The 15,245-nt window shown below is 46.0% G+C and overlaps 1 protein-coding gene across 1 annotated transcript in view; it reads right to left on the bottom strand.

Annotated features, from left to right (window-relative positions):
• The window catches only part of LOC135388190 (uncharacterized), a 215,675-nt gene extending 214,438 nt beyond the window's left edge, over window positions 1–1,237 (bottom strand). The window contains exon 1 of the mRNA XM_064617578.1: window positions 667–1,237. Within this exon, the coding sequence (XP_064473648.1) occupies window positions 667–931 (265 nt within the window). The 5' untranslated portion in view covers window positions 932–1,237. The remainder of the gene's footprint in view (window positions 1–666) is intronic.
• Between the last annotated feature and the right edge of the window lie 14,008 nt (window positions 1,238–15,245).

Below are 15,245 nucleotides of genomic sequence, written 5' to 3'. Positions count from 1 at the left end.
TCACTCTAAAAACACAACTTCGCCGCATAGCAGGCTGTGCGCCAACCGTTGCGCCATGAATGATAGGGGCCCCTCTCTCTTCGAATTAGAAGCAATAACCCCATCATTCGTACCAATGGTTGACGCGCAGCCTGCTATGCGATGAACTTCTGTTCTTAGAGTACAGTAGCTTATTTGTAACTTCTGTTGTAACTTATCATTGCACGCGCTCTTGAATGAGTGCACGTGCCAACCCTCCGTTTTCTAAGCCTAATATGCAGATATAATATATGTCGAATATTATGTCATAAGGAAGGGGGGGAGAGCTCAGTAACGCACCTTCTATTCACTTCCCTACGTAACATGGTGTCGCTCGCTTTATATTATTTAATGATAGTGCTAGTTTTTGTAATGATATTGCTTCATTATGTTTGTCTTTGTTTCTTTCTTCTTGACATAATATTGGACGCGTGTAACTCCCGCGAGATACGCTATGTACAGAGAGGAAGTTCATTAGAAGTTCGGAGAGGAAGTCAATGAATCTCCATTCCTCAAATGTTGCCACGTCACAATTGAGTTATGAACGCACACAAAGAATAACACAATGTCCACCACGTCAATCAAATGCAACGTGCACGCTTTGGAGGCGGGGGCGAAACTTGTAGATCCGCCCTCGAGTTTTCTTACCTATTTGCGGAACGTCGTACTGTGGTGCCCCCCTCGGGGCTCTGACCGCTGACTGCTCCCCAGCACTGTGAACGGGTTTTTCACCGGGAGACTCTTTTCCTTGCTTGGCGTTGGGCTGTCCGGCCCGCACCTGCCTGCGGGCCATGCCGGGTGGCCACCACAGGGGCCTCATGACGCGGGCCAGTCCGTGCGCCCCTTGGTTGCTGCTGGTCGCCCATCCAACCGCGAAACACAATGCTAACAGAAGAAACAACACAGGCCGCATCGCCGCCGCCAAACAGTTGCTTTACCGACGCGAAAAAGTAGGGCCAAGTTTTCGTAAAGCAGAGACCGGTCACACGCAAACAGCACGACGGGTTGTTGATTGTTTCCCACACAAGGATGACTGGGAGGCCTTCTCAGAGCAATTGCCGCAGGGCTATGGCCCGAGCTGATCGTAGTAGCATGGCGAGCACTCGCATCCTCTGGCAATCCGAATTCTTCCTTACGGCAACTGTTCTCTGTAATGTCGCTCTTATTAAAAGGCGTCGCGCTTATTTCATTGTTTCTCGCGCTAGCGCTCCAGCCAGTGTCGTCGGCCGGCGCGAGCTCGACGCTTCAGAGGCGGCGACATGCGCTTCGGGGGACGCACCTTCTGCGCATGCGTCGTCCATGAGTAGACCAATGGCTGCGAGCCTTGCCTCATGACGTCATACGCATGCCGAGCTTTCTTTCCGCTTCCCCTATTTTTTCTTTTTTTTTTTTACTCCCGCGCGCCAGCTAGCAAAACTCTCTCTCCTTGTTTTTTCTCTCTCTCTTTTTTTGTCGACTGCCGCTGGACCCGCGCTTTTTTGAAGCGAGGGTAGAAAAGTTTGTTGGGAAAGAGCCACAGCTCCTTAAGCGCTTTGGGGAAAAGAGGGAAGGTCAATGTCAAGTCGTGCATCCGTTGAGCGATGCTAATTCCGGATGTGTTCCGGCCCACCTTTTCTGTCGCCCCCATGAACGCCGGTCACTGGACGTCACCCCCCCCCCCCCCCTTCGTCTCCTTCGCCGCCACGGGATGATGCGTCCATAATTTGATCAACGCTCTTCAGCGTGGGCTGTTCTTTATAACATTTAACTCGATTCCTTTGCGCGTCTTCCGCGGAAAATATTTCTGCAGCTCGCGCGCAGAGATACTGAGCTCCTCCGGCGTTGTTCTTTTTCTTCCTTCTATGTGTGTGTGTGTGTGTGTGTCTGCGTGTTTTCGTTCTCCGTTCAGCATGTACGACAACCCACTATAGCCCAACTTTCCTCTGTGAATTACGCAATATTTCCCGAAGAAAGCGAAAGGCCATTTGGAAAAGGAAACGAAAGGTTAGAGATATATGTAGGTCACACTTAAATTTAAGCGGTGTCTTTTATGTGCAACGACAACATTGAGCCGGTGCTTTTCCACGGTCGGGGGATGTTCTGCGCTAGACAGAGCAATGCCATACTTTGAAATCAGTGTGTACGCATTTGAGTGCGACGCATGTATTTGTGAAGTATATGATAATCGCATTCTATATACTGGGAGCACGCAGGAAAAAAAAAAAAAGGTGCCCCCACTGCTTCCATATACCATGAAGGACACGCAATAATAAAGCCAATCATGAAATGCGACCACTTCAAAGACGGTAAGCGAATCTGGTTGGATCAATCGATCTAATCAAACCACATCTTCTTCATTTGCGTTGCTTAAACACACATTGAAGATACACGTGTTGCGATACGCTGCGGCATTGCGTCGCACTTTTGCGTCGCTTACATTCGCTTTCGCTTATATCGGAAGCCGCTCTTATATTCATTTCAAGGGATCTCTTTAATTAATCATCTCTTATTCACGTATATGCATGCTAATTCTGTTTCGGTGTTCATCCCGCGAGCCTAATGAAGTATAAAACAGACGAAATCCGAGAGAACCCATGATTTGCTCATCGCGAGTTCCAAAACTTCCTGCTAATATAGAATTGCTTATTATTCCTGGCAGCTGTAACGATTTCTGTCGTTTGTAATGCTCTCTAAATGAAGCGACGCAGAACACACTCAAATGAATGTGCATCGCTTCATTTAGAGATATGCACCAACCTGCCCGGTCTCTGCTACAATGTTTGCAATGCTTATGCGTAACATTTTATAGGGATTCGAGTATTCGAATTTAGACATCATCCCCCGACGTGAATAAGCATCTTTTTTTTTAATGTATCGTCAATTAATGGCAGTTGTAGAGTCACTGATAATTAATCTAGATCTAGAGAGTAAGATAATTTATCTTACAAGCTTTCGCACGGAGTCCGTCCTTCCTCAGGTGCGATACATTGAACACTGTTGAACTGCGATACTCAATGTATAGCACCTGCGCAAGGACGGACTCCGTACGAAATCTTGTAAAATAAATTATTTAAATGTTTCAATCTCTTTAAATACTTATCTTATTCACTTGCGAGTGCTACACTTTTCCCTTTTTTGCCTGTTAGTTTCAGTACATTATTGTACAAAAAAAGGCGAACACCTCCTATCTTCAACAAATCAGCTAGGGTCGAGAACAATGTCACTAGGGATTTGTAGTTGGCTAGGAGCATGCTATGCGGTGAAGCTCATTTTTAAGGGTGTGCGGTTCCACTGGCGCGTCAACAAAATGCCGCAGAGTTGTAGATTTTGTCCGATGGGAGAGCGGCGCTCTCAATGTTGCCAGACGGCTGTCGGCATAGTGCCGTGGTAAACGAATGCAGTACTCTGAGCGAAGTTATTCGGTGACTGTATAGGCAGCTGTGCTGTCTGAGAGTGTTTCCTGGGTTTTCCTGTGACGGTTATAAGGCAAATGTCGGCACAGTTCCTTGTGAAGTCGGCCCAGGACGCACGATACTCCCTGCGATAGCCGTGACGTTGCCCCCGCCTAAGCGGTCCGTCAACTGCAAGCATTTCCATCATCACCACCACTACCGCCACAATAGTAAAATGTAACTTCACCGCATCGCACACTCTTAGGCAAACATTATCCCGAGTGACATCGTTCTCTCTCCTGATTCGTTGAAAACGGTAGGCATACGTCTTTTTGTGACACTACCACCGAGCCTTGTTACTTCACTCCCTCGTCCTCTTGTCGTCATCATCTCATCACCATCTTCAGCTACAGTCGTGACGATGCCCACAGCTGTGAGGCTAACAACGGCAAGTTGTTACCGTCATCACCACCCACCACATTGTAACCCTACGCATTTACGTTAATTGTCACCAGAGGGCGCAATGACACGAGCAGCGCAAATCTACTCTAATTAGGATAATTATTATCACTTTTAACCGTGTACGGTACTACAAGCGACCGGGATACAAGCAGCGAATGCAAAAAAATAGAAAAATACCGCACTTTTCGGTGTATAACACGCTCTCGACCTCGAGAAAAATGGGGGGGGGGAAATGTTTCGGTGTATAACACGCACTGATATATAACACGCACCTTATGCATAACACGCACCTTACAGATTGCTCGTGTCGCACACGGTATTAGTGTGAGATACTTACAAACTCATTAATCGAAGCAGAAAACACACCTAGACATCGTCTCCAGCTGCGGTCAGCACGGTCAGGTCTATATACCATGATACCCTATATTGTTCATGACCTACGTCCCGTTTCTTTTTTTTTTTTTTTCTTCTTCTTCTTCGGGACGAAGCCTTATATTGTAAAATCGCTCCGAATTCAACGGTTAAGGTCAGTTGCATGCTCTCAAGAACGCCGGCGTCAACACACTGCGTGTTCTACAAGGTCACTAACCGTACTATGCGGAAGTGCATTGATGTATAACCCACTAAGACATAACAAGCACGGTCTATTTTTTTTCAAATTCTTTCGTGTATAACACTCGCGTTGTACACCCAAAATTACGGTACACACGTTGAAAGTTCACCAAGTATGATTTATTATACAGCGGGATGAACAAAGTAATCTGCAGAAGCACGTTACATTCCATTTGATTGTTCCTGTATAGAAGTTCAGTGCGTTCTTTTGTTTCTCTGACCAGCTATGAAGCAACATCATTTTTGCGGCACCTTCATGGACAGCCCACCAAGTGGACGTGGCACAGGCTCCATCATGGCCTAGTGCAAACTGTGTGCTCCCTAACAGGCGACTTTTAATGTGCACTGCCCCCGAGGGAACAATAATTTTCGTAGGTGTCACGGACGCGAGTCATTGGACTGGGCTGTGTTCAGCACCGCAGCAGAAATCAGCTTCCTAGCATCTATGTTGGAGTCTTCCGCCCTGGATATGCTGTTTGCCAGTGGTAGCCCTGAGTGGACTCCCGATTCGCTAGCATGATGATGATGATAATGCAAAGAATGGAGACGTAAATCGCGATAAAGTCGAGCTGACTACCCCGTACACCCACACACAGTTGGTTAAAAAACGAAAAACGAAACAAAATGGTCACGCAGAAAAGAGAAAATGGGGGAAAACATAAATAGGGGAAGGAAACATAGCGGTAGCAAGTTAAGTCATAGTTCTCTAGTGCCTCATATCGTATGGGATAGAGAACATAAGTGTCGTTATCTTGATAAAAGTGCTAAAAGAACAACTGGCAAGGGCAGAGATGAAACACACACATGGAACGCAATTTCAACTTTACGCTATAAAGAAAAACAGAAGTAACGTTAGCTCTTTTGGGGACTAAATGCACGGAAGCTTATGCGATGTTCTGAGGGTCTATTTGCAATGCTGGAGAGTAAGTTTCAGCGTCAGGGGACTAAACTGGGGAGTAGTTGCATTCTATATAGAGGGCTATCAGCTGCAATTGCTCCGCAGTTTGCCCGTTGTTTTCTCTTAGAGCGTGGCTTATTTGACAAGCCACTTTATGGAAACCTTGATAGGCCCGTTGTTCTCCTTGTAGCGCTAGAGATGGCTCAACTTACACGTCCCCCTTTCCTGAAAATCAACATGGCTGCCATATCTCTCTTTCTCTTTTCCCTTTAAATTCGCCCGTTATGTTAACACTATATAGACCTTGTTGCGTTACTCTGAAACCACTAGTCTCCGTGCGCTGCTTAGCCTCGTTCCCAGCGACGACACAACAGGGGTGGACTGCCAAAATCGCTCTTCCCATTGCGATGAATACTGGTGGCCGCCGTCTTTAATGAGTATTACTGACGATAACGTAACATTCCATATATCGAGTTATCTGGTAAACATCTGAGTAGCGTAGCAACGTTCGAGTGATCAAGGAAAAATGAAGATTGCTTGCTTCCGCGTGCGATATATGCACAGTTCTTCACGTGAGGAGTGCTGGCCGATGCGATACGTGTTCTACACCGGTTTCCGAGCGGGAGAAAATGAATCGGCATGAAATGAAGACGAACGGACACGAAAATGAACGAAAGCACGCACGAGAAAATGAAGGAACTCGGCAAACGGCAGTCCTGTGTCCTGGTCAACGGCAGTCCTGTGCAAACGGCAGTCGGCACAGTTCCTGTGACTACCACGGCGTGGCAGCACTAATGGCGGCGCCCATTCCTTGAATTGCGTTTCTGTGTGTATGGCAGGGTTGCGGAGTTGCCACTCCGGAGTTGGAATGATTCCGGAATCATTCCAGATTTAGCAGAGCCCGGAATGGAATTGGAAGGGAATGGCGGAAACTGTCCTAGGAATGGGAATGGAATGGTCTGGGTGCTCCGGTGGCAGTTTTGGTTTCAACGTGCTGGTTTCTGCCCTCTGCGCCTTTTGCACCGCACCTACACACAGTCAAGAGTCAAATAACCTTGCCTTTGTGCTTTTTCCGTGCTTGGTAATGTCAATCTCCTCTAGCACTGTTGGACTTGCCAGGACGATTACCGGTCCTATTCTTTTCTTGAGGGAATTAACGGAATGGAATTGGGTTGCCAAGCCATTCGAGGAGTGGGAATTGATCATACCTTTTCATTCCGAGGAATTGAAAAGAATGGAATCACCACAAATCTCCATTCCTCGGAATGGAATTGGAACGGAATGGGAGACCCCAATCCGCAACCTTGGTGTATAGTATAGTAGTAGTATGGTGTATAGTAGTAGTTTTTCCATTCACTCTAAAAATAGAACTTCACCGCATAGCACGTTGTGCGCCAACCATTGCGAAAGAATGATAGGGTTATCACTTCTGATTCGAAGAGAAAGTGAAAAAAATGTTCCAAAGGCCGGGATTCAACACGAGTATAAAAAGGGGTATACTCCGACTTGACAAAACAACACAAAGCAATAATGCAGACGTCAAGCAGAACAATTTAATGCAGACTCGAAGAGAAAGGGAGGCGTACACCTTTTTCTCCCAATTTGGACATATGATAAGTGACAGAGAAGGGCGTACGCCCCCCTTTCTCTTCGAATCAGAAGTGACAACCCTATCATTCGTGGCAACGGCTGGCGAACAGCTTGCTATGCGGTGAAGTTCTGTCTTTAGAGTGTTGGTGAGGAACGTGCGCGCCCTTCTCACCAACGCTGAAATGCCGATCATTGTACAGATTGATACCGTTATCACTCCTGATTTTGAGAAAGCGCGGGGCGTACGCCTTTTTGTGACACTTAACATAACCGCGTAGGTGTCATAAACGGGCGTATATTTTCCGTTTTCAACAAAGCAGGCGGAAGAACGACGTTATTCGGGGTGGTCTGGCTGGGATCGTGTTATACAGTGAAGTTCTCTTCTAAAAATAACCTCCAATATATAACTATATATAACTAAGCTACTAGCGCCACTCTGGTTGAAATAACCTCATATAAATTGCCTCGTGGACTGGTCACTAAGTACAATGACATTGCTTTTACAACGCTCCATTTTATACAACCCCAAAACGTCTTCCTAAAAGGAAACAGAAACGACTAGATGTCACCTCGACGTCCGGATTTGTCCCATTGAATGGACTGTGCGTATTTGGCGCATTAGAGTGAGAAAGAGAGAGGGATGAAAGTGTCTCGGAGGAACGCTTTGCGTCACAGCCAAAGTATCTCGCTTCTTTGTGTAATCTACTAAAGACGGAGGGAGGACTTAGCAGGCCGCGAGGAGAATACCAAAAAGGAACTAATGTTCCTATTCCCAACACGTACCGCTCAAGCGGAACGTGGCTGACGCAGTCGTCGCATTCACGTTGGGCTCCCTTTCTCTTTTTACGTGTTGTACGTTACGTGAAAACTGGATGTCGTTGAGTCTCCGACTGAAATCTTTTTTTTTTTTTTTTCAAGTTCGGTGCGAAATTCGCTGAATGGAGGGCCATATCGCCATGATAGTCTACGATATGCGCACTGAGGAAGTGAACGTGACGACTTCGAAGGGTTCGTGTCCAAGACTTGTTTCAAAATAAGAAGAAAGAAAGACGTTGAAGCGATTAATTCAGAGATCGGAGGGCCTGGTGGTGGTGTGCTATTTGCTAGCGATCTGCCTGCCGACATGTTGCTCTGGGGGAATTGTGCGTCCTGGGACGACTTCACAGGGAACTGTGCCGACATTTGTCTAAAAGCATCTTAGGAAAGCCCAGAGAAAGCTCCCATACAGCGCAGCCGGCTCCCGGATTCGAACCCGGGTCACCTCCCAGAGGGGCTCGGCTCGCCGTTGTTGGCCGCACCGAAGTGGTCGTCGTCACGACTATAGCAAAAGAAAAAAGAAGAAGACAGATGGAGGATGAAGGGTGGAGATGCGTAGAGGGTGCGTGAGTCCGTCGGGGAGTGTAAAGTGCTAGAGGGGTCGTTGTGGAAAACCCGCCTCCTGCAGAGAGAGAACAAGGTTTCTTGCGCTCACCCGCCAGAAGTTCATCGCATAAGACATTTCTAGCCAACCAGCACCACGGATGACATCGTTCTCTTCTCTTATTTGTTTGAAACGGGTGGCGTACGCCCTTTAGTGACACTTATGAAGTTATATTAATTGTCGTAGAAGGACTTGTTGTGTGGTAAGGATGTTTTTTTTATAGTGTACAAGGTTAGGTTAGGTTGTGTTAGGTTAAGAGTGTGTAAGGTTAGGCTATGACCGTAGAAAGATGCCACTAGAGGACGCGCAGATAAGACAAACAAAATTGCATCTGTGCCACGTCATTCTTTAATGTTGTCGTCCCAGAGTGCCTTTTACGTGGAGTGTGCGTTATTTACAACGTACTTAATAATAACATGGCAGAAGTTAAAGTGAAGTTTAGAAATCTACATAATTGATTGGGTGTGACGAGTGTCCACACGGACACTTATAGCCTTGTTCGAGTCTGCCATCTTTTCAATGAATGCTAAAACATGTATGTCCAAGACCAACGGCTATAAGAAAAATGAGAAATCTGACCGCTGTACAAAAAAGTAGCAGCCTTTCGAAAGAGACGATGCAGTGGACAGAAGTTTTACAACAGCATCGATAAACGACGTACAGCAGAAAATAACTGTCCCCTGAGTGGACGTAAATTAAATTACAGTTACACTTGGTCATTCATGAACATATTTAGGCACCGTAATTAATTACTCTAAAACTAACTATTAATTAATACCAGTAAAGTACTTACTCGAAATTAATTCTTTCACAGCGCTGACCACGAGTGAGTGTTGTCTGCTAAAGGGCACGGTCCCAGGCCGTGGGTGAAAGCAATTTAGTGGAAGTTTCGTGAGGTACGCTGTCCTTCGCTAAAGTTCGCCAAACAATATGTGCTTTGTTGTGAGATTTCAGCGCCCTCAGGTGAGAAACATTAATTCGTAGTCCGACCACTCGGGTAGTGTTTAAACAATAGACGAACACGAGCGAACTCAGCGGTTGTGTATAGCTATGGCTTCAATGGTGGTGCCCTCTTGTACAGTGTTGAGGGGCAACTCGTTACCGTAACCAAGTTACTTTCCTTTCGATAACTTCAAACTTAATTCGTTACTTTTAAGTTCCAGCAACCCCTCGAGGAACTCGCTCGTTTTTAACTTTGTAACTTGGAGGAAGTTCCAAGTTCCTTTTGTTCAATTCTGGTACACAAACAACGCTAGCTGCGTTCTTCCACTCTAATCAGACGGCAGCCATGTGGGAACCGATTGCACGTACATGGCGCCTCTTCGTAAGAATTCGCTCCCTTGTTGATGGTGATGACGATGATGAAAGGAAAACAAAATAAAACAAAATAGAGAGGTTGTTATAACGCAGTGAATGCTACAAATTCAGTTGCGGCCATAAGGAAACGACATGTTTTATCATATTGAAGACTGATATAACGTTGACTTATGGGAACTGTTCCAAAACGTCTTGCACCGCCCGTTGTGACATCAAGACCTGAACCAATTGCAAAAAGTTCAAGGACGAAAGAGAAATCATTACCTTTCGAAAGTAACTTGGGTAAATGGGAGCTTCAAGTTCAATTTCTTAACTTGTAAATTCGTTAGTCGAGTTTAGTCGAGCGTAATTTCTCACATATATACCTGCTTCGTCGTCTGCGACCGCGCATAGCTTGCGGACGACACAGGTGAGGGCACACCTGTCCTGATGTATCGGTGACATGAGGCATTCTGGTACGCAGAAACTTCTTACAAGTCTCTGCAATACTGTAAAAGTGGTTAAATTCGCGGTCTTAATAATTCGCGAATTCTTGTGGGAGTGTGTTTCGGGTATATTTCGCGAATTCGCGTGGTAGTGTACGGAAGCGGAAATCGCGGGATCGGGGAGATGGGGTTCATGACACTGCCGACAGTCAACAACAATAAGTAGCCCGTGTCTTCCCACTGCGCCTTTTTCCCAGTTCGCGTAATACTTTCTAGCGGATTATCTCGCAGTCCCTTAGGAAGTTCACCAACTTTCAACTCAAGGGGGTCCCATTTGGCCTAATGTATGTTGCAGACAGTCCCACTTCGCCTACTGATCAGTGTCACGTGATGAAAGAAGGCGGTCCACTGGCGCGCTGTCAAAAGTCGCTTTCGCATCCTCACATAACTTGACAACCTCGTTGGTTTTATTGAAGCATAGAATTGCGTTAATTGCATTTTTTAGTACCTCCTGAAAAGTAAATGACAAATTTTTTCTTATTTGTCGGGATCGAAGTCAAAGTTAATTACTCATCTCCACCTAACAACTTTATCCCTGTGCTAGTTCTATTCAAGCGTGCTGCCAAAAGTCACTTTACCTCTTATATTTCCTATCTCTGTGCTAAACCAATGAGGTCTGTCACAGGTCACGTGCACAGGGACCACGTCACGACCACCTGGCTGGACACTGCGTACCCTTCGCCATGCCTTCGTGTTCCCTGCGCTCTTTTCACGGGTGGAGTTTTCTTTTCTTTTTTTTTTTTTTTTTGAAGTGAGGAAAAATCCAAAAATCTGCCTTTTTTTTCATTCTAAGTCCTATTCCCTGAGCCGTAAGAAAAACCCTGTGTTCCTGCTAGTGATTTTGCAAAATGGTAGCAGGTCCACTTCCGTGTCCGTGTTACTCGATAATAATCGATTCATTTTATTTATTATTTATTATTAGTGGTATCGCACACACCTTCGTTTGCAAATGTGAAGGGTCCTTGTTTCGGGCGACGTAAGGTTGTCGTGGGACGAGCGTATACATTTCTTGCAAACGTCACTATCGGGGCGGGGCATGTAAGTTACGCCCACTTGTCGACAGTTCCGTTTCGCCTAATGAGGTTGCACAGCTGTCCCAATTCGCCTAACGCCAGTCACCCCTCCCGCGTCTTTAATCCAATATTCCGGATTAGGCGAAATGGGAATAGGCAAAATGGGATGTAACCAAGTAGCCGGCTTCTGCATGCCAGCCTCTACACTCTTAAAAATGAACTTCACCGCAGAGCACGCTCTTAGCCAACCATCATGTCGAATGATATCGTTATCTGCCCTGATTTGTTGAAAACGGGAGGCGTACGCCTTTTTTGTGACAATTATGAGCAGCATAAGTGTCACAAAAATGGCGTACGCCCCCCGTTTTCAACAAATCGGGGCAGATAACGATATCATTCGAGATGATGGTTGGCTAAGAGCGTGCTCTGCGGTGAAGTTCATTTTTAAGAGTGTACATGTCGGCTGGCTTACAGAGGCTTACCGTGAACTCCAATTTCGTAACAATAACACACGTGCTAGTTTCGTGAAAGCAGGTCTCCGTAATGACAAGTGATGCACTATGTGAATAAACTGCTGATGCTGAAGTGGCGTTTCAGTTATAGAAATGTTTGACAAGAACAAATTTCTGAAAATATAGGTCGTCAAGTAAGTCGATTTGTCTTTGTGGAGCTCATGTCGTCGCGAACTCCAGTGCCCATACTTTTTCATCCCTATATTTTCATACCTCTATTTCGCGGAACCTTAATTTCGCGAAAAAAGTTTTATGCCGAAATTCACGAAAATTCAGTCCTCGCGAAAATTTCTACGTTTACAGCATCAGTTTCAAAGCCTAAACAACCTTTCCAAGAAAAGATACTTTTTAGGAAGGCAGACTTCAGTTTTCTTTCCTCCTCACTAACGCCGTAAACATATCGTTACCCCCTCCACGTGCACCCGCGGTTAAGCCCTTTTTCTGCGTCTAAGTTAACGCCAGAGGTCACTCCAACTCCCATATGTCATTGTGGCCAATAAACACACGATCAAGCAAGTATCGGAGCGTCACTAATGACCCGGATGTTGCTTCAAAGAAACGTTTCGATCACAGCGTTTATCGCAACACAGGCTGCTATTACACTATCAATGAACTGAAGGCACGATCGGCGCGCCCCTAGTGTTACTCACGAAAAGCTTACACGCGGGACAAAGCGCCCTTTGTCTTGTGCCCAGCTATTGGGAGTCAGCGAATAAAAGGACACCGGGCCCAGTTCTTGAGTAACGCTTTGAAGTTGGGAATTTTCCGCTGCTATGTCCTTTCTAGTCTTAGTGCTATTTACGTTAAATGGACTGGAATCTCCAAAAGCACAAAGGAGGACAAGAAATCAATTTCGCGCGACCTTTTAAAGGAACAAGAGGTAACCCTCGCATTCAGAGACGAAATAATTGATTTCATTTGGCCACTGTAGTACCCCCATCGAGCCCCCCCCCCCCCGCCTTTCTCGTTTTATCTGCCTGAGAAAAGCGCTCTCAGAGTAAGGGTGGGGGGAGCAGTCATTATTATTCGAGATCTGCACAAGGAGAATACTAAAACGTAATTAGCACTGTTCCGTCTCGAATCCATTATAAAAAAAACGAAAACACTTAAGGCTAATTAACACGAATATTATAACGCGTTCGCTCTCTGTGCAAGCGCAGTTGTTCTAACCGCTTTGCATAATTGTGGCCCTTCAGTTTACTTCGGAAGGACGATTCTACATGTTGTTCTCTCGTTGAGACGGAACAGTCGTTGCGCCGTGTTATTTTCTCGTCTGAGTCGACGGAGCGGGTTCCGTTACCGGCACTCGCTGACTCTCCGTCAACCGCCGTCTTTGAGGTCATTGCTTGGGCGTTGGTCCCAATTGTTGATTCATGGGCGCGGCGAGGAACGCGTAAAAAGATTACACAGAAAGGTTGGCCACAATGCCAGTAGGACCTGCAATATATACTCAGCAATGATTCAACCTCCGTAATAGTAACGTTAATAATAAAAAAAGAAAGAAAGAAAGGAAAGGAAAGAAGAAAAGAAAAAAATGCTGCCTGCCTTTGTTCGTTTGTCCGTGTATGTGTGAACACGAGGAGTGCATTGAGGGAGGGAGGATATATGTTTATTATGAAAAAAGGAGGCAAAGGTTTAGCCTGCAGTACAGCGGCTTGGAATTCCCAGATTAAAAAAAAAACAAAAACAAATGGAAATGGTCACAGTTCGCCCAGAAAGACCACAGCCTCGCAGGAACCGAAGAAGTGCCTTGGTCACCTCACTATATGCTACGCGGGGCCTACAGCAGCGTAGCTAGGGAAAAGCCTGAGATCCTGAGGCGAGCGATGCACGACCGCAGGAGAAGACGGTGTAGGCGGTAATGGGTGCAGTGGAGGAGCAGGTGTGGAATGTCTCGTTCAACATGACAGGTGGGGCAGATGGGTGATGGAAGCTGGCCCATCTCAAAGAAGAGCAGTGAAGTCCGTGCCACGTTTAGTCGAAGTCTGTGGAGTGGAGCAAGGACTCTTCCTCCCTGGGGTAGCGGCCTACCAGAGTGTGTGGGCTGTCGTCGGGTCAATCGAGCGCCCTTAGCGCCATGTCGGACGACGGAGGACCTAACAGTTTCGCGATGTCGAAGGCTCGGGAGTCCACACGAGAGAGGCTCGTCCCTAATGCTCTTCGAGCATCAACGTAACGAAACACAACTTTTACATACTCGTCGACTTCAGCACGATCACAGTTTGGTTCACTGAGGAGCAGAGGAGGGCGGCTCTTTAACGCGATTACTTTCAAAGAGAAAGAACGAAAGACGGAACGAAGGGAATCCTCTCTGTACCGTTGTCGGGAAAACGCCCCATCACAAGTAGACAATTCCATCGGTATTCAACAACCATTCGTTTCATTCACTCTACTTTACTTTGTCATTTACTTTGGCCCACGATAAGATAACACGTTGAGGACTTGTACAACATAACTGCATTGATAAGTACGTTGTAATGATACCCCTACAGCACAATGTATTAAAAGTGCGATTTCATAGGGATGACGCGGTATTTCCTCGTCGGCAGCAAAGACGGCACACCCAAACTCCACCCGATACGGCTGAACGTGCTCAGAGCTGTACGTAACGCTTTACAAGGAACGCGTTACTCGGTAACGCGTTACTGTCTTTGGTAACTACGACTTACTTACTTTCTAAAAAATGTAGCTAATAACGTACTTCGTTACAAAAATTGGTAAATCGTTAGTGCAAGTTACTTGTTCCCTTTTCCTTTTTCTTTTTGCTCACTGTCACCAACCACAACCGCCAGTTATGGTCTTCCCAGCGCACATGGCGGTATTCCACGAGGCTGAAGTGCACGCGGAAAAATCCTCACTGAAGATAAAAGGATACCAGAGAGCAACGCCTTTCTCATTGCTCTAGTGTCCACAGTGTTTCAGTAGACTCAAGGTGTTCCTCCTTTCAAGTATTCACTGCGTTCAGGGCGTTTAGTGCTTTGTCTCTCTGTCCCCTACTCGGGAACTCATGTCAATGATCATGTGAAGACCTCCTTGTTAATGAACGCCGTTTTTTTCCCTGAAAATCCCCCTTATGGATCACCGCCTTCAACCCTTTTTCCTTAGTGTACATTTAACCTAGGGCTTATTTGATGGAAGCACGGATCGACAGTGTACATGAGACAATCGGATATGTAGGTGATATAGATAGACAATGCTTTCGTATTTCTGCTATCTGGTATGCAAATGTAACGTATAGAAGTAACTCGTTACTTCCAATTGACGATAACGCGCTCCTTTTATTTGTGAGTAACGGGGGGGGGGATATACATTTATTAGAAGGGAAGGTCTGCCAGTGTGAGTAACGGGTAACGTATTTAGTTACTATTTTTTTGAAGGAACGAGTAACGTATTTAGTTCCTTTTTTGGGGGTAACGCGTACAGCTAAGATGTTTCTATCTTTAGTAACTTGTTCGAAACGTTATATAAACATGCATTGTCGTCGATTAATTCGGGTCGTTTATAATCCACGATCTGTTTGACTCTACGGGCTGGGCTGCTATACAGA

Source organism: Ornithodoros turicata, chromosome 3, assembly GCF_037126465.1.
Source record: "Ornithodoros turicata isolate Travis chromosome 3, ASM3712646v1, whole genome shotgun sequence".
NCBI classification, from domain to species: domain Eukaryota; kingdom Metazoa; phylum Arthropoda; class Arachnida; order Ixodida; family Argasidae; genus Ornithodoros; species Ornithodoros turicata.
This window is presented reverse-complemented; position numbering and strand designations above follow the sequence as displayed.